We start from the raw sequence: 21,487 nt of genomic DNA on the forward strand, positions 1-21,487 counted from the left end.
CAGCATCATCACCACCCCCCACTCAAACACAAACTGTGTCACACATAGAAATGTCAGTAAGCCTGTATGTCCTCCCCCCCCCTCACAGAATTTATGTATAATCTGTGCAAAATAAAATACTTCAATACTTCAACTGAAAAGATCAAAAAAAAAAAAAAAAAAAAAAAAAGCAACCAAAAAACAGATAAAACGGGGCAGAACAAAGGGTATCGCCTCCGCGTGCCAACTCTTCTGAACAAATAAATAAATTCAACATCAAATGGGGCTTTGTAGAGGGGATCAGCAATCAGGAAAACAAGTGCTCTGTAAACCTTAAACATACACACACACACACACACACACACACAAAAAGGATTATCATCCTCTCAGTTTGAAGCAAAAATTTCTGTCAGGCAATTCTGTATAAATGAACTTTGCCATCTAGTGCAGCTTCAGGATTTCCTTAAATACAGTATATTTTTCCTATATGAGCTATTACTTCTCTCACGGTGAGATAATTACCTTGACAGGAAGCATCAAGATAACCGGTAAGGACTATAGGGAAGCAAACCAAGTGGACTTGCGTTCATGGGAGCAGTAATCAGGATTCTGTTTGATGGTGCTGGTATCTTCTCTACCACAGAGCTCACAGAACACATGCATTATTACAAGTTAAAGATTTACATTTTTGGAGAAACGAGGGAGGGGAAGGGGAAATGTAGATAGCAAGGTAGTCTCTCCCAGACCCTATAATGTCCATTCCACAGATTTAAGAGCTCTTTTCTCTCTTCTCTACTTCCCCCCTCACTCACTCATCTTCATCGTCCTCTTCCTCGCCATCGGAGAGAGAGGCACAGGGGTGGATCTGGCGGTATCTGTCCAACCACTTCTCCACCATCTGGGTGACCAAGGGGTGGTTACGGCGGCGAGAGCTCTTCTGCATGGCAGCCAGCATGCCTCCTTCTGTCACGCAGCAGTCCAGCCATTCCCTCAGCAGCTTTTCCTGCTGCTCCTCGTTGCCCATCTGAAGTCACACACAAAACATGCTATTAGTAATGTTCAGATACACGCTTTCACCTCACAATAGCACATGTTAAAAGCTTTCCTGCATCAAGACTAATTTGCAAAAAACAAAGCTAAAACTGGTCTACAGCCAAAATCACTGAAACTAATGCTAAAGATTGTTAATCGTTTCACGAGGCACTGCTACCAAAACTGGAATTTTTATTACAAAGGCCGCTCCATCCAAACTGTAGATTCAGTTTTGATGAAATGCAACAAGTATTAAATACAACTGGTAGATTTTTCATATTTTAAGATTAATGCAGTTTTAAGTACTGTGACTCAGAAATGGTACAAGTGAAAGGCTTATAACATCTGGTAGTGCGCTACATTATTACATGGTCACATGGTGAAACCAGCTTGTCTACAAGTCAAAATACACTGGGTAATTGATCCAACTGCTGTTTCTTCACATCCCAACATCCCACCTACACATAATATTTTAACCTAGCCTTGTAGACTGGGCTTTAAATGCAGTCAGCACAGTTCTTTTTGGAAATTGAGCTGGCATAACCCTGCTAGGCTTTCTAATATTCTTCATTAGCCGCTACAGTGGATCAGCCGCCTCCATAATCACACTATCCCTAGCATCCTCGTCTTTCATGCCACCCCTCTTTTTATCCTCCTTCACTACATCCATGAATCCTCCTTCCCAGTAGCTCAAATCAAACACCATCCCTCCTCTGCACATCTCCAAACCACTATACCTAAGCTGTCCCCGTGATGTACTAAATCTTAATCTTGTCCATCCTGGTCACTCCCAATAAGAAAATAAAAATTAGGACCTTTGTCTCCTCTGCCACCTCCAGCTCCGCCTCCTCTGTCAGTTCCACCCCCCGCCCCCCAAAAAAAGCAGTAAAGTTCAAAAATATTTACAGTAATACCAAAATACACTTCTCAAAATTACCCAATTACCTGCTTTTTAAAGTTAAATTAAAAAAAAATAATTAACAAATCTGCAGTTTTACAGCACAACCACAGTTCCTACCTCTTGTGCAGACAGGAAGTGAATATGCAGCAGCTTCCTTTCGCTGTCCACCAATGGCAGGAAAGTGACTGTGACATCGTCGTCAGTATTGAGGTTGGCGCCCGCACCGCGATTGTCGTAGCCGTCGTTCTCCATAGCCACCAGGGCCGAGAAGTGACCCCGTGTGTAGCCCAGGGCAATGGGGCTCTTCCAGCAGAAGCTCTGCTCCCATAACAGAGGCAGGTACACACCTGAAGACACACAAACTAGTCAAAAGGTGCTGCACGCCACAGCACTCGAGGCATCGGCCAGGAACAGGCTCGGCAACTGTTCGCTCAAATTGTGTGCAAATGTCAGCCGAGGCCGAGCGCACTCTCAGATTTGACCTGACGCTAGAGGCGGCTGCTTTTTAGCCCGCTGAAAACAACCGGTTCTTTGTGAGCAGAGACGAGCTCCGCGGTGCAGCCTGATGCTCTGCTTTTTCAGAAGTGCACCCGCCCTCACCCCTCTGGCTTCTGACAGGCCAGCTTCCAGCTCCAAAAGCACACCAGCAATCACTAAACACTTAGCGTGCAATGTACACAAAAGCTATGGTTTCAGTCTACACACATAATTACCGTAATTGAGGCAGGCCATCATAACCAGGCTGCACCCTAAACGGAACCGATACACAGCGAGGCATCACAGACCATTTTATTTATTCAAATTATCAGTGCAGCACACCGAATGAGGTCAAGATATTCTGGCAGCCACGCACTCCAGCTGTGCTCACTCTGCATCTCATACACAATAGCCTGTCTGTATGAGTAATTCTAATGGCCTTGTTTCATGTGGTGTTGCTGCAGGTGTTTAAAGCTGGCTCACACCATGATAAATGTTAGAAATAAACAGCGAAGCTCACCGGGGTCAGTTTATCACAAATTCCACTCAATTTTAAAAAGTTCTTTCTGCTTAAATTAAATATTAGCAGAGCTGTAACATAAGTGACTACTACACCCTCTACAGTGCACACACGAGGGTCCAAAGCTTCACCTTTGATAGTCACATCAATAAATATTAAGAAACATACTGATCAGCAAGTGTCAGTACTCTGTTTCCATTTTCCCCAAGATCTGACACCCTTTACAAGTTCAGGATCTGAGTTGAGAACACCGTTTTGTATTACAGCCACACGATGCCTCACCTTGAAAACGAGTGTATCCTAACGTTTCCCCACGGAAACTTTTGTAGTATTTCACTCCGTAGACTATGATGGGTCTTCGAAGAATATGTGCAAGAACAAAAATGTGGGTCTGCTCTAGGCTGGCCCCGGGCTAAAAAGGAGGAGAAAAAGAAAAAGCATAAGAATAGTTAGGCATTGTGATCATACTGCAAAGAGAAAAGTATCTTATGCGCGAGTATGAACGCTTTTCTTTCCTTCTCATTGGGCACATTACATAAGCACTTTTAAATATTCTACTGCTGCAATGATCTATCGCATAAAAAGGGGTTTCAAAGTTTCAGCCTTGTGGGATGGGATTTAAAAAGCTTGGTTTTTATCCTTCGGCTCTCATCTCTCCGTTGCTGTCAAAGCCTGAGACGAGGTCATCGCTTGGTAGCTTTTGCTGTGTTTGTTTGTGCTGCTGGTAGAGTGGCTCTAAGCTAAATGCCTGTAAATCCCAAGGTCACATGCTGGGGAGAGAGAGTGCTGCTTCAGCAGGCGTGCCGGTAGATCAGCTGTCTACAACTTCATCTTAGGGGATCAGCAGTAAATTGCTTATGTCCTATCTGTCATTCACACATGATCCACCATGCACAGTGCGACCCTTCCGACTGTCTTTTCCCATTTAGACTAATGCACATATATGACAATAGTTCATAGTTTCAGTAGCTTGTGCTTTATGCAGACCTTTATTTCCTCAAATAGAGTTGTTTAAAAAAAAAAAAAAAACCGTGGTCGAGGTCACTGCAGCAACAGAATCTGACAAAACAGCAAATCAATAGCTACACTAACATATGTTTTGCACTTCTGGTGGTGTCGTGAAGTTGGCAAGCACAATTAATCTACTTGCAACTGCGGTGTCAGCCTGTTGAATTATATAACCGCACGCCCGTACTGACGAGATAACCTATCGGCCTGTTTGAGGCGGCGGAGTGAGCGTTGTGCACGTAACACGACTACCCAGTGTTAGAGACCAGATGGAAGAGGCTCCACGAACAGACTGATTGTGTTCATGTCAAGATATTAAGCAGATCAGCTTCTAGCTTTGAAAAGACTGTTTCAAATGATTTCAATGTAAAAGGGCTTATTTAATTGATATTTGTTCAACTGTATTAATTGTGCATATTGAGTTTCTTTGAGGATAGCTGTTTGTAAATGACAGTTTTTGAGTTGAGTGAGCAAAATATAAATGCATCCAACTATCTTATGAGTTGCCTTTCCTTGATCAAATACAGGCGATACATTGCAATTTTGATGTTTTCCCACAATTATTGCAATATGACTCACACGCTTTTGCTGACTGGAGTGCTGCAAGAGTCTAATGAATATGCAAACAATGCAAGAGAGGAAAGGGACTATTGTTATGTAAATATTTTGGAGACAGACGTTTTGGGTCATAAACCTTCCCGTTTTGCCTTTGTTAGTGCATCAATTTATACATCATTTTCCAGCTTTTATTTCTTTTGTAGACCAAAAAATAAAAAAAAATTTAAAATGTACCACTGTCTTTAAACTCAATGGAAGTGAAGGTAGGCTGTAAACCAGAGACAACAACATAATTACCTGGCTGGCCAAAGACAGAATGAAGGCCCAGTCTTCCTGCCACTGCTCCTCTCTGAGGGAGAAATGTAAACCAAAGCTCTGCGAGTACCATGACTCCCACTCCTTCCAGCGTGTGTAAAACCTATTTTTAAAAAAAAGAATATTATTATACTATTTTCAAAGCTTATTGAATTAAAGGTGACCTCGAGCTCAGCCTGCTTGTATAGAATGGATTACTTTATGTATCCATTTACAGAGCTTCAAAAGAGCTACACTTTAAGTGCCAGAGGTCTTAATTATACATAAACAGAACAATCCACACACCTGCAATGCTCATTAAAAGGACTTCTACCCATGTTTTTTGTCTTGTATGAGTGTAGTCTATAGGCATGTCCTCTAGAAAGAATATTCTGTTATACACCAGTTTGAAAATCTGGATTTACAGTCACTCGTATTCCAAGAATATAGCAAAAACTTTAGAATAAATATAATTATGATGTAAACAGGTCATAAATTCACAAAGAAAAAAAAACAAAGTGCTTGTGTTAAAGTGAATCGAATCAATACAATAAAGTCTAATTAAATAAAATAGCATAACTTGGTAGAGGGGGAAATGATGAATGACTTTTTTTTGTTGTTGTTTTAATGTGTCCAGTCTTGTTTGCAGTTTATTTCTTTCAGTTCGTCTGCTCTCGCTTTGTTTTTATGCAGATAACACGAGGCCATTTTTGAATATGCAACATGAACTGAGAGCAGCCTGTGAAAATTTTCAAGTGTCAAGTATCAGACTACAGGAACTGTGTAGGGCTGAGCCTCTCACCAGTGGGAGCAGTCGTGCAGGCTGTCGTGGAGAGCCTTGCGGAGGACAGAGTCCTTGTCGTAGATGCCCCAGGTGGCCTGCAGAACAGAGTCCAACAGGCAGTCTCCGGCAGTGCGGTTCCACAAGGCGTAGAGGCGACTGTCCAGGCGTGTCCCCAGCTCAAGAGACCAGTTGATAACAGGAGATTCCTCTTCCAGTTCTACAAACAGATATAAATGTGCGATTGGGTGTTGAGGACTCCAAGACAATAACTAATCAAGTTCCGTGTTGTTGCAGTGAAAACACAAAAGAGGAACTTGTGGCTGCATTTATTTTCTCCGCTAATATATTTGATAGTTTAATGAAAAGAATCAAAACAAAAAATTGTGTTTCCAAAAACTCAGCATAGGATTGCATAGATGCTGCGTTAAGTGTTTCAGATGTGCAGCTGCTGCAGCCGCTATTTCCGCAGGGACAAAATGCAAAATGCAAAACCTGCTTTTCTGCTTTTCTCTTCCCATCGTGAAATATTATTAAACACATCTCCCTGAATATGCAATCATATTCTGCACCAGAAACTCAAGGCAGCTCTATCCAGTAGCCCACTTTAAGGTGGCTTAAATGGGTCATAACACTCCTTTTATATCTTCGTTGAAACACAAAACACACACACACAGCTGCACTGGGAGAGTGTCATTAGATAAGTATGTGGGAGGGAAACTAGTGAGCTCAATTAACCTAATTAGAAAAGGAAAAGAAGACGAAGCAGGAGGTGGGGAGCTGATTGAAGACAAACACAGGCAGGGAAGATGCTAGTTTAAAGTCCCTTCTATTGCAGGACGTGAATGGCTGAAAACATGCAACTGGACAGATTGAGAATATGACACAGGATATAAAGAATGACATCTTCAGTACCTTTCTGCACATCTCGATCTAACACCTCATCAAACAACTTCTCCTGGACAGCAGGCGGCAAGTCTTCTATATCTGCAGAGAAACATGGGAAAGATAGGTTTTCATGCTCGTTATAACCTAATGGTAGACAAGGCCGAGGGCAACATAAATGCTACAGTAATGACACACAGAGGGGATGTTCTTCACTGGATGGCATTTTGTCAATGGCACACTGTAAATACAAGCTCTGTGTATTGAACTGTGCACACACAAAGCCAGAACACTGGTGGCTGTTCTCTGGTTCAATAGTGAATGGCACTGGCTTTGTCTGAGAGCAAGAGAGACACAAACAGACAAAGCGAGAGAGCGAGTGCCCTGCAGCTGGCCTCGGGCCAAATTCACTCTGTAGTGAAATGCACACACAAAAATTCGAATTTATATGCAAAGGCTTCATAATCTTTGCTCCCAGGGGCAGCAGCAGGACTAGATCAGAACAGTGGGTGTTCTTAAAAGTAAAGTGCATGTCATTTCAGTGAAGACATAATGCCACAGGGACGAGCTGATGTTTCTCTGAGCAATGCGGCGGGGTCCTATTCTTACACTCAAGTTCACACATTGACAATTTAGACATTTATACTGTGTAGAAGAAAATTCTACAAAGAAGCCATGAATAGAATCCCAAAGAGCACAAAAGTAATTATTTCCCCGTTGCTTGCTTCCAGAGTAAATGGAGCCAGTAATATTCAGTGTCAGACATGACAAATATTAAGACTGGTTGTTGGGGTGGGAGTTTAATCTGAGCTGTTTATTGAGGCTACAGGAAAAATTATATATTTCTGCGAGCACAGGCCCATAAAGCAAAACTGATAAAGGGATAAACAGGAAGAGAGGTTAGATTACACGCACAAACACACACCAATAAAAAAAAAGAAAAAAAAAGTGGTATAAGCATTAAGACCCAAGTACCTGCGGGCAGAGTAAAAGTGACCAAGTCGGTGAGGAAGTAACAGGTGAAGTCTCCTTTACGTTGACGTAGTGAAGATGCAATCTCTCTGCGGATCTGCTCCGTCAGCTCGGGACACACCATGGAAGGGATGCACTTGGCTGCTTGCTGGCTCACCTTATAGACATGCACACAGATTAAAAAATTTTATTTTACAATGAAATTAAAAGATTAAATGAATATGTGAACTTTGGACTATATAACTAAAACTAAGCTAACTTATCTACACTTAAGATACGTCTGCAAATGTACTACCCCAAAAGATTTGTTATGCTAAATGCTTGCCCTCCCAAACTGAAAATTCAAAACCGCAAGCTCCACCCACGACATTATGGTAGCGCGCCAGATGTTGTCCATCAGCTGCAGCACGCCAGGAGGGTTAGCATCAAAAGCTGGGCAGGCACAGTGCCAATTCTATTAAACAGAAGCATTGTAGTCACCCACACTGCATGCCGAGAGTGAATGCGCTGCCATCCTGTGCACTCAGATACACTGTGTCTTCTCTTGCTCACAATTTTGTTTGAATTGTCAATTCCAGTTTTAGTAGTATTAGTGAATCTTCTCAAACAGAGACGAGATCCTTGACACATACTCATACGCCGTCGAGACATGGTTCCCATGCATTTCACGCAGCACAAAAGAGGAAGTTGGTCCACCTTACCCACCCAAGCGTTTTTCATTCTGGGGATCAAACTCTCCCATGCATAGTAAAGACCTGCCTTTCTATGCTTGCCAACATGCTTCCTGTGCCTTTTCCTAATCACTGTTTGCTCTCCGAAATCACATCAACTCTTATCATGCCCCATAAGAAACAATGACAGAATAGCAGCAATTCTAATACCCCCCTAATTCTAAAAAAGTGCTTTTCTGCTGTAATTCTATGCATTAAGAGCATCTATTTTTCATTATATAGTACACTTGGTAAGGAGCAATTATAAGCGGTTGTGGCTGATAATGAGAAATACAAAAAAGCACTTAAAAATGAAAAGTTTCTGTAACATAAAGACTTTACAGGCATGTTAGAATTTTTAGGATCTTTTTATAAAAACTGACATAAATCCTCTTAAGATTAAAAACTTATAGCAAATTTTTGCTCAAAGATTCAAGACTATGCTTACCTCTGTTAGCAGAATGGCGAGCATGTCCTGCCTTTGAAAGCGAATAGCCAGATGTACCAGAGTGAAGCCTACATCAAAAGCTGAGGACCGATTAAGGAGCTGCACCTCGTCTGCAGTGAGCTGTCGGGCAATGTCGCCACCGGATGACTTATAAGCTTCTACTGCCGCCAGGTCTCCCTCCACAACGCCTGCAGGAGAGGAAGGAAGGAAGGAAGGAAGGAAGGTTTTAAAAAAAAAAAAAAAAAAAATCAGAAGGAAAAATAATGGAAAACAACTGTTAAAAGTGATGAATCAGTGCCTAAATATTGCTGACACAGCTTCTTTTCTAGGATTGTGTGTAGCGAGGCTACCAAACTTTAATAGAGTGACTCATGTCAACATAGTCGGCCATTTATGTCATCACATGACATACACATTCAAGTGCGGTGCATCGATATAGGGAAGACTAAATGATACAACACAAGCCATTTAACAGCACTACAAGTCCAACCTCAGAGCTGACCATAAAAGGTTCAACACCTTTGTAAACATCATAACCCATCTGCAATGTAGCCTTTATTACTTTGGATTAGTATTACTTAGGCATACTGAAACAAGCAAGTGTATTCAAAAGATAATCAAAAGAACATACATGTATCAGCAAAAAAAAAACAACAACATTAAAATCCATTTTAAAAATGGTTTAGATATATTTTTTGGAGCAGCTTCAATCCCCATGTCTGTTCTTGTAGAAGCAAGATGTAACAGACAGCTTTAAATGTGCTAACACAACATCGCAAATCACAATTTATTAATATTAAAACCTGGGAGAAATTTGTAAAACAAATTCAACTAGAGGAAAAAATTAAATAGGGCCTTGATGTCATTCGACAGCTCTGATGACCTTTAGATGTAGCCACGAGCTAACCGAGTGCAAGAACAGTTATCACACTGTCGGGCTACTACATAGCAGAACAGACAGAGCAGTGTAGCTGTAATGTGGCGCTATCAGAGAGCTGTGTAACACATAGGACAGTGTGTTGAACCTACTAGTCTCAACATCTGTTATGAGTGAAACAGCCAGGTAGCAAACAGGACACTGGAAGAGCTGCTTTATTTAAACTGGCTGCCTTACATCAGGATGTTCTCTCAGGCAGGGAAGAGGACAGTTGAGTGAATCTGGACTAAAACATTCCAAGCATGACCCTTCTCATTTTACACATACTGGGTGACATTTTGCAAACAGATCTATAAATACATGCAGAATGATTTGAGTTGCAATAGCTGTTGCTATGCGGGAGACCTCAAAGGAACTCAAGAATGCGGTGACCCGTTTTCAGTGAATACAGGCAGTTTTGCTAAATTTAGACTTAGATAAACAAACCGTAAACCTTTGTCAGCGTCAAGCTGAAGCTGTTGATTTACTGGTCGATCTATGTTCCTACCCTTCCCTGTGGCCGTGAGCTCTGGGTAGTGACCCAAAGGAACTGATTGCTCATTTCCGCTGCTTTTATCAGCAATCTGCAACTAGTGTACCCTTAGAGATAGGATGACGAGAATGGCAGTTCGAAAGAGGGTCAGTGTTCAGGCAGTTGACTATGATACCTCCTGGATGGCTCTTAGTTGAGGGGATTCTAGCATATCCCAACTGGGAGGAGACCCAGTGCAATCCTAAAACATGCAGGAGAGATTACGTTTCTCACCTGGCTGTCTCCCATGACATCACTGATTAGACTGCTGCATCAAGTCCCTGATAAACAGGAATGGATAGATGGAGAGATATCCTACTGGTTAAGGCAGCTAGGTTTGCAAAAAAACAAAAAAAACAAAAAAACCCCCAGACCTTTCTTGTGTGACTCATACCAATCTTTGTAATATAAAACAAAAGCAATAAAAGAGAAGTTATGAAGACTTTCTAAAAACCGAGAAACAAGTAATTGGATGGTCAAGTAATGTGCATTGGCATGGTGAGCAAGCATTAGTGCAAACCAGATTTCTCGACCAGTATTAGGGCTGCCACGATTAGTCGACTAGTCACGATTACGTCGACTATCAAAATCATCGACGACTGATTTAATAGTCAACGCGTCGTTTGAAGCTTTGTAAGATCACAAAAGACGCAGGAATAAGTAGTAGAATTTAAGAGTGCAATAACAGACTGAAACAGAAGATGGCAGCACTGCATGTACAAGGATGCCAGCTGCTGTTAAACCCCGAAGAAGAAGAAACTGTGTCCCAGAATTCATAGCGTAGCCCAGCTCAGTTTCCAACAATGGTGGCAGCTAGTTAGCTTTAATATTACTCTTATTATTCTTTCTGGGTCACAAAATAAATGTTTAACATATTTTCAGGCGAGAATGTAACTGTATAAACCTCAAATATCTGCTCAGTTTATCAAGACACCACATATTTTCAAAAGCGCTTTTCGGAGACGTCTGTTACCCACTAGCTCGATAGCTAGCCGGGGACAAGGCTCACTAGAGCCCGTGAGAACACCGGACTCCCAGCAAATAGTTTTCAAACCCACTGCCGTCTTTCGCTACTCAGGTTAAATATATATAAGGCTACGTTCACACTGCAGGCGAAAGCGCATCAAATCCGATTTTTTTGACCCTATGCGACCCATATCCGATCATGGTATGACAGTGTGAATGGCACAAATCCGATATTTTCAAATCTGATCTGGGTCACTTTCGTATGTGGTACTGAATCCGATACATATCCGATGTTTTAGAAAGCGACTGCTGTTTGAACGGTCAGGTCGCATTAAATCCGTCTTTTACGTCACAGACACAAGACAGACGCCAATTATCAGCTCCGGAGAAGCACCCGAGAAGACATCGTGAACGCTTCCTGGCCATCCAGTGTAGATGTCAGTGAAACTGTTGGGAAGACATCGTTGGAGAAACGTGAACATTTTATTTGTACTGTATAATCTGCAGATTCTGACAGAAATCTGCAACTATCCTTTGAAGCACCGCTCCTCTAAAACAGCAATAAGGATAATTATTAGGTTATTTACATTATTATGTAAATAACAAAATAACTTAAAGCAAAAATTGGGAAACGTAAAGTCCGAAGTCTTTATATTAACGGCCATCTGTCAAACAATACTGTTTGGTCTGGGTCTAAACAGAGCGCGTTGTGTGTGAAGTCTTCTTTTGCGCATGCGGGCCACTTTGAGCGTTCACACTAGAGCGCGTTTGCTGTCGCATTTTATTTGTAGTGTGAACACGCAGACACAAAAAAAATAAAAATCGGATTTGATCAAAAAAAAAAAAAAAAAAAAAAAAAAAATCGGAATGAGCAATAAGACCTGCAGTGTGATTGTATCTGCAAATTTCATTCAAATTTAATAAACTATCATCTTGTCTTTATTTTTAGTTAGCACATACCATAAACACTTAAAGCTGTAAGCTAATGATAGTTATATAAGAGCAGATGCATGCTAGTGCAATAAGCTGTACGTTTTACGTCCAATAAATGCATGATCTGATTAGTTGACTAATCGCAAAAATAATCGGTGACTAGTCGACTATCAAAATAATGGTTTGTGGCAGCCCTAACCAGTATTTTATCTTTCGGAGCGCTGTATGGGTCCTTTCATTTAATGTAAATGAAAACATTTAAGTTTTAGCAACTGCAACCCATTAAAAGATTAGGCTATGTAATATTCGTCCCCATAATGACCCAATCACCCAGAGATGGGTCATAGAGGTTTTTAGGCATGATGGTTTGTGGTTTTATCCCAACTAGAACGCCTCATTACGCCCTCAGTGAACTAACATGTCAGAATATTTTGCCTTTGCATGCTTGACAAGGTCAGCTTCATGAGAGCATGTCTGATCCCAGCAGTGCCTACAGTCTGATCAATGCACATCATGCAGGTTGTGAAAGACTTTGAGCTAATATTGGTCTGCGCTTAACAAATACACAGTCTGACATTGTTTCTCAATCAGCTGCTCCACAGTAACCTATGGTTATCTAAAAGTAATGTGCTGGAACAAATGAAATCAATGTCTGTTTGTGTTTGTTTCTCGATATCTCTCACCATAAGTACTACAAAGTGGTGGGCTTGCATTTTTTTTGAATCATCTGAAAAATTCAGTTCATCGTCGAGATTAATTTAATCTTCTGAAAGCAAAACAAACAGAGGTCCTTGATAATGTTTTTTTCTCCCACACCACATTATCAGGAACCGCATCGAAATATAAACAGAGCGGCAACAGCAAGAGACACCAGTTAGGTTTTTCACTGAAACAAAAGAACCATAATACAAAAACATGTCCGCTTCCTTTTGTGGGAAAGCACAATCAATGGGAATCATCTGATTTTGGCTCTTGTACGGAGCACAAAAAACATTAAAGTAGAACTGCAGGAACACAGTAAAGTGAAGTGAGATCGTGTTTTCAGACCTGAGGAAGTGCTTGGCCATAACATACTCGACTCAGGCACTTCCTCCACTGACAAACACTTTGAAGAGCACATGCGGTATAACCGTAAAGAGTCAGAGACATGGTATGAAGAAGAAGAAAAAAAGGCTCAGCCATATTTAAAGTTAATACATGAGTCTTCCCATGTCTTTAAGGACAGCGGTAGGGAGAGGGGAAAAAAAGAAAAAAAAAAAAAAAAAAAAAAATACTGCCAAGTTCAATCAGTGCAAAGGTCAAGGGGGCGTTGATCATGTGCTGCACTCATGTTTTTTTTTCCTTCTGTTTTTTGTTGACTGTTTTTAATGTCCTGTCAATGTTATTTTTACCTCTTGGGGGGCTCTGTTCAGCACATACGCGTCACTGTTTACAGGGTCTATTGACTGTGAGCCAGGAGACTCTCTGCTCCATGGGCTGCACTTGCACTACGCTGCCCAGACGGCCCATTCATCCCCACCAGCTGGGAAGCACTCACACCCTCTCAGTTGCTCAAAGATGCTCTCAGAGCCCAAGTAAAAGCACTGGGAACATCAGTGGTGAGTTGGACCAAATTCCTACTTTCCCTTTTACCACATTTTATGGTTTTTTCATTGCAGTCAGCAGTATTTACCTGATGGCACCGCCCTATGAAATAACACAGCAGGAATTTCTTCTGTACTCTAATATTTGGAGACTAAACAATGAGTCATGCCGTCACTCATTTATAAAATACAAAGTGGCTCTTAGTGCTGTGCAACCTTGGCACTTTGCAGAGTGATGCACCATCTGCAATGTAATAACACAGAAAATGTGTTGCATTGGGGACAATAACTGCCACCTCTGTCTGGAGTACAATGCTTTGCTGTCACTTAGCATGACATCACAGACACACAAAAAAAGTGTTGTTATAAGAAAAACATGACATAGGAGAGTGTATTCTTTTTAAACAAAATTAAGAAACAAGCACATTTTCACATCATTCATTTGCTATGAACCAACTGATCTCCTAATCCATGCAGAAATTACATGTAACGTAGAAAGGAGGAAAAAAAAAAACTCACCAGCACATGCACTAAGAAACAGCCAGTCAGTTTTCTTCATTCGGTTCCTAATCTGCTTTAACCTCTTGAAGTCGACTTCTTGTTCCTCTTTGCTCATGGCTCCAGCTGCAAGCTCTATCCTCTGGAAATCCATAGTGACATGATCTTCCCTCTTGGGCATAGGAGGGGATCTCCTTTGCCCCTGGCCTTCGCTGCAACTGCCCCTCCACCGAGCCCTGTCTTGCTCGTTGATTACGAGTGAGGGCTCCGCAGACTCGGCCAGCTCTATGGCTTCTTGGTTGTTGGGCCTGGGGAGGGCACACACCACACATTTTGTAGTTCTGGGCCAGTTCTGGTAAGTGCAGGCGGTACATGTCCAGTGCTGCTGGTGGGTGTTGAGTCTGTTTCTGTCATTATACTCCTCACAGGTATCCACAGGAGAGTGGAGAGCAGGGCGGCAACCTGCATTGGAGCCTGACGTCTGTGGGGACTCAGTGGGGCTGCTGGTCCTCGGGCGCTGACAGAGGCACTGTGTGCAACGGATGGCACGAGGCCAGTTCAGATAGGTGCACATCTGGCAGGACCACTTATTGGCAATCTCAGCCATACTGGGTGACCTGACTCTAGGCCTGGCACTGGAATCAGGACAGATGAGGAGGCTGCTGCCACTTTCACTTCTAGAAGGCTCCCACTCCAGCCCGGGGTCCAGATCAGGACTGTTTTTGTAAGGTTCCTCTGTAATAATGGGTCCCCTCAACCTCGGTGCACGGCACATAGTACATTTGATTGCAGATGGCCAGTTTTCATAGGTGCAGTAGTCACAGGCCCACTTTATCCTCTGCTCCGTCATTGTGGACTACTTTAGTTGGATGCACTGTTGTGAAAAATCCCGTTAGAGTTGAGACATAAACAATAGCTCTGCGAATAATCTCGAATAAGCAGGTGTTACAAACCATTGTGTTTAGATATAAGAATTCCGTCCAGCATATGCTCCAGCAGTTTGTAAACTAACCTGCATCTGATCGGGCACATTCAATGACACACTGGCAAGATTACATTTTAGAGTGTTTGATTTGAATCCTTAATAATCCGTAACTCTAAGAAGAATGGTTAACAGCGCGGTTTTAACTCATCTGACTAAAGACACTATTGCGTTACTCTGCAGTTGTGTTTTTAGTCTTTAGCTTTAGCTTGCTAGCTACTGAGCTAACCTCCTAGCATATATAGAGCTAACTGCCATCAAATCCAACGATTAACGCGCACGACGGAGCATACAGTCATGGAAAAGGTCATAATTTCATTCATGTGAAGAAAAATGTGATAATCTTACCGTTTCGTGACTGCGCTGCGCCGCCGAAAACCACAACAAACCCTTCTCGTTCACTCCCCCTCCTCCCCTCCTCTCCTCCTCCTCCGGCTCAATCAAACCTTTCCCAATCCGAATGATTTCGACTCCTCTGCCCTCTCACATGTTTACCTTCGTGGACTCGTTAACCACTGGCGGAACAAAGCAATCCCCGGCAAAGCCTGGAACACCTCGAATCATCGTTTAAATCCGCGACTCTCCGTGGTTTACATTGCCTCCGTGTTGTTTAATGGCGGCGACAGCAGACAAATGAGTAGCAGAGCCAAAATAAACGCTGGCCTGCCTCCGTCACCAATCATCTGGCTGAGTTCTCAACGTGATTGGACAAAGGTAAAGTACTGTGTTGCCTTCAGGAACGTCCGGAACAGTCAAAACGCCCTGGGGGGTTTAATTTTTAGGACGCAGAAAGAGTTGATAACCACGTCGCTGAAATACTTTGCATATTTTGTCGATTTTTAGGCACATTGCACTAGACAAAAACATGTTGATGTTAGTCATGCTAAGACATTTGCGATTGGATAGTTTACACATCCCCAAAGATTGGGATAGAAAACTGGATTACATAAATATGACATTATCCGTATGGATATTAAATCCGATATTTATAAGCAGCATAGAAACCATGGTGAGTCTGTAAATTGTTTAATTTCTTAAATTATATTTTGAATACATTCCAATTAAATTCTGAACTAGCTGTGAAGAATAGCAAAAGCGTTAAGTATATGCTGATGTAACTGAAAAAAATAGGCTTTTCGGTTATGAATCAAGGGTTCCGCTTTCTCTGGACACGCCCCTTTCAAAACGTCACTGAAAACATGGCTGTTTTCTTGAGCCGGTTACACCACGTTTCGCTCCACGTTTCTAACGCGGAGAAAATAGCTAATGACCTTGTCTCTAAATTCAAGTTTGATTTATTTGCTGCCAGATTAACTGACAAGTCCAAGCAGTTTGCTTTCAGGAAAGGAGCAGCAGTTTTCGTCGTAAATGAGAGACCCAGTAAAAGCAGCGTGGGACTGAATGAAGGGATACTGGGATTAGCTGATAGATACTCCATTGATCCACAGCGGGCTAACTTGGAGAAGTACAAGCAGGGTAATAATTCTTTGGGATGTCTTTATGATTTAAGCCCTCTTCATCCGGTGGATACTGTAAACAACGTGTGTTTCGAGGTAGAGGATGTCCAAAGGTCATTCAAGGTTCTTCGCGATCTGGGCTGTAATTTCTTGGTGCCTCCCACCACCGTTGAGGACGTGAATGGTCCTGTCACCTACTCGGTAGTAAAATCAATTGTGGGAAACGTGTGTCACACGCTAATTGAGAAGACAAACTATGAGGGAGTCTTTTTGCCAGGGTTTGATGTCATTGAAAAGGACTGGAGCTTGGGAGAAGAGGACATGTCTTGTCCTGTCACACACTTTGATCACATAACTTATGCCTGCCCCAGGAAGACAACCCACCAGGTCATGGGGTGGTATGAGAAGGTCTTTGGTTTTCAGAGGTTTTTCATTGATAGGTGAGAAATTGCTCCGAGGCATTTGTTGCCATATCTTTTCCCCAGTGTGGTGTCAGTAATCTCAAGGCTGTTTGTTCTCCTGAATAGTAATGAAGACGTGGATGAAGGTTTTGTGATAAACCAGGAGGGCATTGGGCTTCGACTTACTGCCATGGAGTACTGGAAGTGCAGCAAAGCAGGCATCGCTCTTCCTTTTGCTGGCAAAAAGGAGCCTGACTGCAAGTTTGTCATTGCGGAATCACTGCCCGAACAAGGTAATAGAAACCCCTAGTTTCTCATTTAAGCCACTATTTATGATCTCCGCCATCATTGTTTGCATTTGCTTTGTCAGGCCGGAACCAGGTTGACACCTTCTTGGAGCAGCATAGGGCCCCAGGGATCCAGCACATTGGGCTGTACACTAAAAACATTGTTTCTACTGCGCACACGATGGCTGAAGCTGGCGTACAATTTTCCTCCCCTCCTCCAGCCTATTACACTCAGGTTTGAATGATTTTGAACTATAATCACTGCAAGAAGCGACCTGTGTTTTATTCATATTTTCACATTATAGTTCTGTTTAATTTATATAGTTGGCCTGGATTTTGAAATTTTGGGAATTTGGGAGAAGCTTGTCCTCATACTTCCTGCAAGGCAGGCTTTCAGAGATTTTTCAGATCTTGTTAAAAGGGTACATTTTGATCCAAACCATGATATATTACCACACTTGACAAAGTAGTTATGCCTAAAACCTAGCTGAACTGTGACTTAAGGCTGAAAACGATATCAAAGAAAAGAGGGCTTTGAAGGCAAACTTCTCCCACTAGAACACATAATCCAAGTCATTATCACACTTTTCAAGGTTATGCCATCACCACACAGAAGGAGAACAGGGTCTGCTTTGTACCAGTAATCACAGGAGCAAACACTATAATTACAGACTTTGTAACAAGTTCAAAAATAAAGGAATTTTCCATCTTTTTAAACCCATCCCATTCGCTGTGGCAGCTGGGAAAACAGCAGGAAATAGAGGAAGCAGGTCACAGCCCCCAGATGCTAGCACAGCATGGGATTCTCCTGGATACAGACCTGCACCAGGATCCTTTATCACAGAGAGCATCCAGTGAAAGTAAAAGGTAAGAGCCAATCAAGAGTTGTAATCTCTCACAGCCTTCAAAGAATGCCTCTCTTGTAAATTGTTTTAGTCAATGGTTTCTTTTAACTATCTTTGGCATTATCTTATTAAATAAGTGAAACACTGTGAAAGTTTTGTGTGATGTATGGCTGCTCAATGTCAGCAAACAATCTTATCAGTCATCTCTATTAAAATGAAGACATGTTCCTGTTTTACTATTCAGTACAATTACAGAAGCCCGTTTGGCTTGCAACATGCATGTGAAAACTGCTTGACTTCGTTTAAAATTGCTGCAATAATGATGAAAGACACGAACCACAATTTTTTTTTATTTTTTATTTTTATTTTTGTATTCACCAATGAAAAGTTGTGGAAACAGTCCCGAGGCTGAAAGTGAATCTACTGTGCTGCTTTTCCCCTTTCAGACATCTTCTACAGGTGTTTACCAAGCCCATATTTGCTGAGAATACCTTCTTTCTCGAGCTGATTGAGCGAAGAGGGGCAACGGGATTTGGCGAGGGGAACATCAAGGCGCTGTGGCAGTCAGTGCAGGCGTACATGGAAAATGAGAGGGTGGATCGTCAAGAACCTCAGGGATCCTCAAAAACTGCACAAACTGCTCTTAGTTAGCCACTCCAAACATTTCTATAACAGGTTATGTTATTTCATGTGGCTGCACTATTTACTGAAAAACATATGAAATATTTAAATTAGTCTCTAAAAAGTCCCTCGTTGCACTGATGACACATTACTTATTATATAATGTATTCATATCTGTTGAAATGGGTGCTGTGTTCTGTACTTGAAATGATACAACAAAAGACACTTGCTGTAGGAGTAAAATAATGTCTTTGTTTTCACTGTCTCAAAGTAAACCACATTGCTCCAGAGTAACCTCAATAAACTTGACTCACAGTAAACTGTGAAAATCAATTGCTGGCTTCAAAATATTGTGCTCCGTTTTTCTTCTTGTGTGGGCCAAACTTCAGAATAAGCACACTTAAAACCTCTTAGACCTTCCTAGACAAAGACTGACAATGGCCAGTGCATTTTAGTAATTGTCAAAGATACTGGAACTTACAGTTACTTACATTATATAGTAGCACTTGCATGCGGTACTTTTACTTTGCAATGCTTTTGGGTGCAGTGGCTTGTTCTTCATTGTTAATGCAGCATATGTATGTAAAGTGTCTGAACACCACTTCCACATATACTCAATGAAGTATGCACAACAAGCTCAAGCTGCTAGAAGACTGAAAGCTTGCTAATGCATCAATGATAGTGTGCTTTTTTTAATGTATACTGTGCTATAATAACACTGTATATTAAAGTATTTTCACTTAAAACATTTAAGTGCATTTGCTTACTATAATGCTCATAGTTATGGATGCAGGAAAAGTGAGAAATGTTTATTTTTTTACATTTTATACTAAGGTATTATTAATTGATTTAATGCATTAGCATCACTTAGTCAAAGTCACTGTCCATATGAGAAAAAGTGACCACTTCATTGGCTTGTAATGTAGAAATGTATCCCAAACTATTATTTGCTGTTCACTTCATTATGTAAGCATTATGTTGGTGGAAAATTAAACTAGGCTCTTTGGCCCTTTTTTTCCCTAAATAACCCACCCACACAGTCACTTGAAGAACTGTTACTGGTCAAACAGCTGCACCTCTTTCAGAAGCCGTAGTGGTTTTAGCAATGTGCATGCTTTGGCAAAAAAAAGTGGCTTTAGAACCTCTTAGAAGGGATCTCCAATCCCACAGAGATGTGCCAGTTCAATTAACTTGGCTATAAACATTATGGATGAGGATTAGTGGGATAGATGAGAAGCAGTGAAGTTTAATGGACTTCCATGAAAGCCATATGTTCTTTTTATGCCCTGTCTGTAGTTACAGTATCCTATTGAGTACACAAGAGAGTCACTGTAAAAACAAAACATAAAAACTCAGCAACAGGCAATTTATGAAATGAATGTACTTCTGCATTTTGACAAATGGTGTCAGTGTTTTTCCTTTAATCAGGGGTCACCTGCTCAGGCAAACTGCATTTTAAAAATGTTGATTCTGTATTAAGGATTTATGTTTTTCGATTACATAACAAGCAAACCGAAGCAGCACATACAAAATAGATGCACTCCCCTTTCTTCATTCACCACTGGAACTGGGCTGTGCTATGGCACGAGTTTCTAAAGTTTAATTTTAATTGCATTTGCTTCGAATTATCTGATATAATAGGAAATTATGCTGTGTGATAGAGAGGATTAACTGTTCATTAAAGTTGAGAAGGGATGGCTCCTGTAACAGGAGTCTTTTAGCCATCTGTCTCCAGCCACAGTGTGAACCCCAGATGGTGTATAGCATTCTGCATGGGGTCTCAGTAAATGGAGCTGGAAGATAACTCCCTATTTACTGTTAACCATACGCTAGCTACAGATTTATTAACAAAAATCATAAAGAAATATGCAAAAACATCATAATTTGTAGCTACATCAGCAAACACACTCCAGGTTACTTTTTGTAGCATTTTCCTACACTATAATTGGTGCACACTGCCCCCTGGTTGTGATAGTCACAACACACACTAGCAAACCTGTTGAACAGGAAGACTTCCACCCCTGTTCTGCAAGGTACTTTCTTCCTAAAGAGTGACTTTTAATGCTATGAAACAGAAAAGCCAAAAGTTTGTCTTATTATCTGTTTGCTAAATACCTTCTCTATAGGGATTTTGTGAAAAACCCCAAAACTCTAGCCCGGATAGTAGAAGAGACAAATCCTGGGTGCCCTTTAACACAAAAGGCAGACAGTCTAAAACCGAGGAGGACAGCCTGACAGTCTGGGGGAGATTAGAGGCACACAACAGATGTTACTCCTTGATTAACAATAGTGTCTGCCAGGGGTGAGTCTCAGCTCCCCACCCTTCTGAGGCCCACTATATTAATTCCAGCTCCTAGGAAATATATTGATTTACTGTACATAATGTTATGGGACAGGGATGATAATTTGCAGTCCTTTAACAATGCATAGAAAAAGCATGGACTTCATGAATTGAATTGCCACTGGCTCATCCAGTGGACCCATATTTAAACAAACAGTGAGCTAAACCAACTTTAAGGTGAGATACCCACCTCTTGTAAAAATACTTGTTTAAATAAACTGATAAAAGTGTACAACGACCACAAGCACACGTCTGTTTTATATGTTTAAGAAGTTAGAAGGCAAGCAAATATTGTGTGCAGGTTACCACATATACACCAGCTGCACAGCGTTTGTGTGTGCATGTATGAAAAGCTAAACTTGTATGGCTTTGCTGCTGTAGGTCATGATAAAGACTGAATTTAGTTCCTGGAAGAACATCTGCTTGCAATAAATCTATTTATTCAGGATTGGCCTGTGCTGTTCTGGAACTGATAATGTAAGGTGGAACAAGCTATGTATATAGAACATGCATTTTACTCCCTCACCCTGTCTGTAAGTCACACGCACTCGGTAGGTTAT

At 41.5% G+C, this 21,487-nt stretch overlaps 2 protein-coding genes across 3 annotated transcripts; one reads left to right on the top strand and one right to left on the bottom strand.

Moving 5' to 3' along the window:
* Positions 1-153: 153 nt before the first annotated feature.
* zranb1a (zinc finger, RAN-binding domain containing 1a) lies at positions 154-15,981 on the bottom strand. Of its 2 annotated transcripts, XR_003273221.1 has the most exons (11): positions 15,324-15,981; positions 14,015-14,867; positions 8,566-8,753; positions 7,411-7,564; positions 6,466-6,537; positions 5,572-5,770; positions 4,773-4,893; positions 3,192-3,321; positions 2,030-2,259; positions 502-1,003; positions 154-311 (listed from the first exon to the last, which is right to left on the bottom strand). XR_003273221.1 is itself a non-coding variant. In XM_026178448.1 (10 exons), exons 2-10 carry the CDS (start codon positions 14,841-14,843, stop codon positions 788-790), a joined length of 2,139 nt encoding a protein of 712 aa, XP_026034233.1. In that variant the 5' UTR covers positions 14,844-14,867; positions 15,324-15,981; the 3' UTR covers positions 351-787. The 2 variants fall into 2 exon arrangements, 1 of the variants encoding a protein (XP_026034233.1); XM_026178448.1 differs by lacking the exon at positions 154-311 and having other exon boundaries at positions 351-1,003.
* A 67-nt stretch (positions 15,982-16,048) lies between these two features.
* hpdl (4-hydroxyphenylpyruvate dioxygenase-like) lies at positions 16,049-18,934 on the top strand. Its single transcript, XM_026178449.1, has 5 exons — positions 16,049-16,872; positions 16,960-17,126; positions 17,204-17,355; positions 17,860-17,987; positions 18,412-18,934. The coding sequence occupies exons 1-5, from the start codon at positions 16,118-16,120 to the stop codon at positions 18,614-18,616; spliced, it is 1,407 nt and encodes a 468-aa protein (XP_026034234.1). The 5' UTR covers positions 16,049-16,117; the 3' UTR covers positions 18,617-18,934.
* Positions 18,935-21,487: the final 2,553 nt, after the last annotated feature.

The sequence above is a fragment of the Astatotilapia calliptera genome, chromosome 8 (genome assembly GCF_900246225.1).
Source record: "Astatotilapia calliptera chromosome 8, fAstCal1.2, whole genome shotgun sequence".
Taxonomy (NCBI): Eukaryota; Metazoa; Chordata; class Actinopteri; order Cichliformes; family Cichlidae; genus Astatotilapia; species Astatotilapia calliptera.

Coding starts and splice junctions, on each gene's coding strand:
- zranb1a (XM_026178448.1), bottom strand. CDS start 14,843: ATGACGGAGCAGAGGATAAAGTGGGCCTGTGACTACTGCACCTATGAA. Junction 6,538..7,410: donor CACTTTTACTCTGCCCGCAG/GTACTTGGGTCT, acceptor GTTTCTCTGCAG/ATATAGAAGACTTGCCGCCT. Junction 3,322..4,772: donor TTCTGTCTTTGGCCAGCCAG/GTAATTATGTTG, acceptor CCTCCTTTTTAG/CCCGGGGCCAGCCTAGAGCA.
- hpdl (XM_026178449.1), top strand. CDS start 16,118: ATGAATCAAGGGTTCCGCTTTCTCTGGACACGCCCCTTTCAAAACGTC. Junction 16,873..16,959: donor CAGAGGTTTTTCATTGATAG/GTGAGAAATTGC, acceptor TCTCCTGAATAG/TAATGAAGACGTGGATGAAG. Junction 17,356..17,859: donor CTCCAGCCTATTACACTCAG/GTTTGAATGATT, acceptor TCGCTGTGGCAG/CTGGGAAAACAGCAGGAAAT.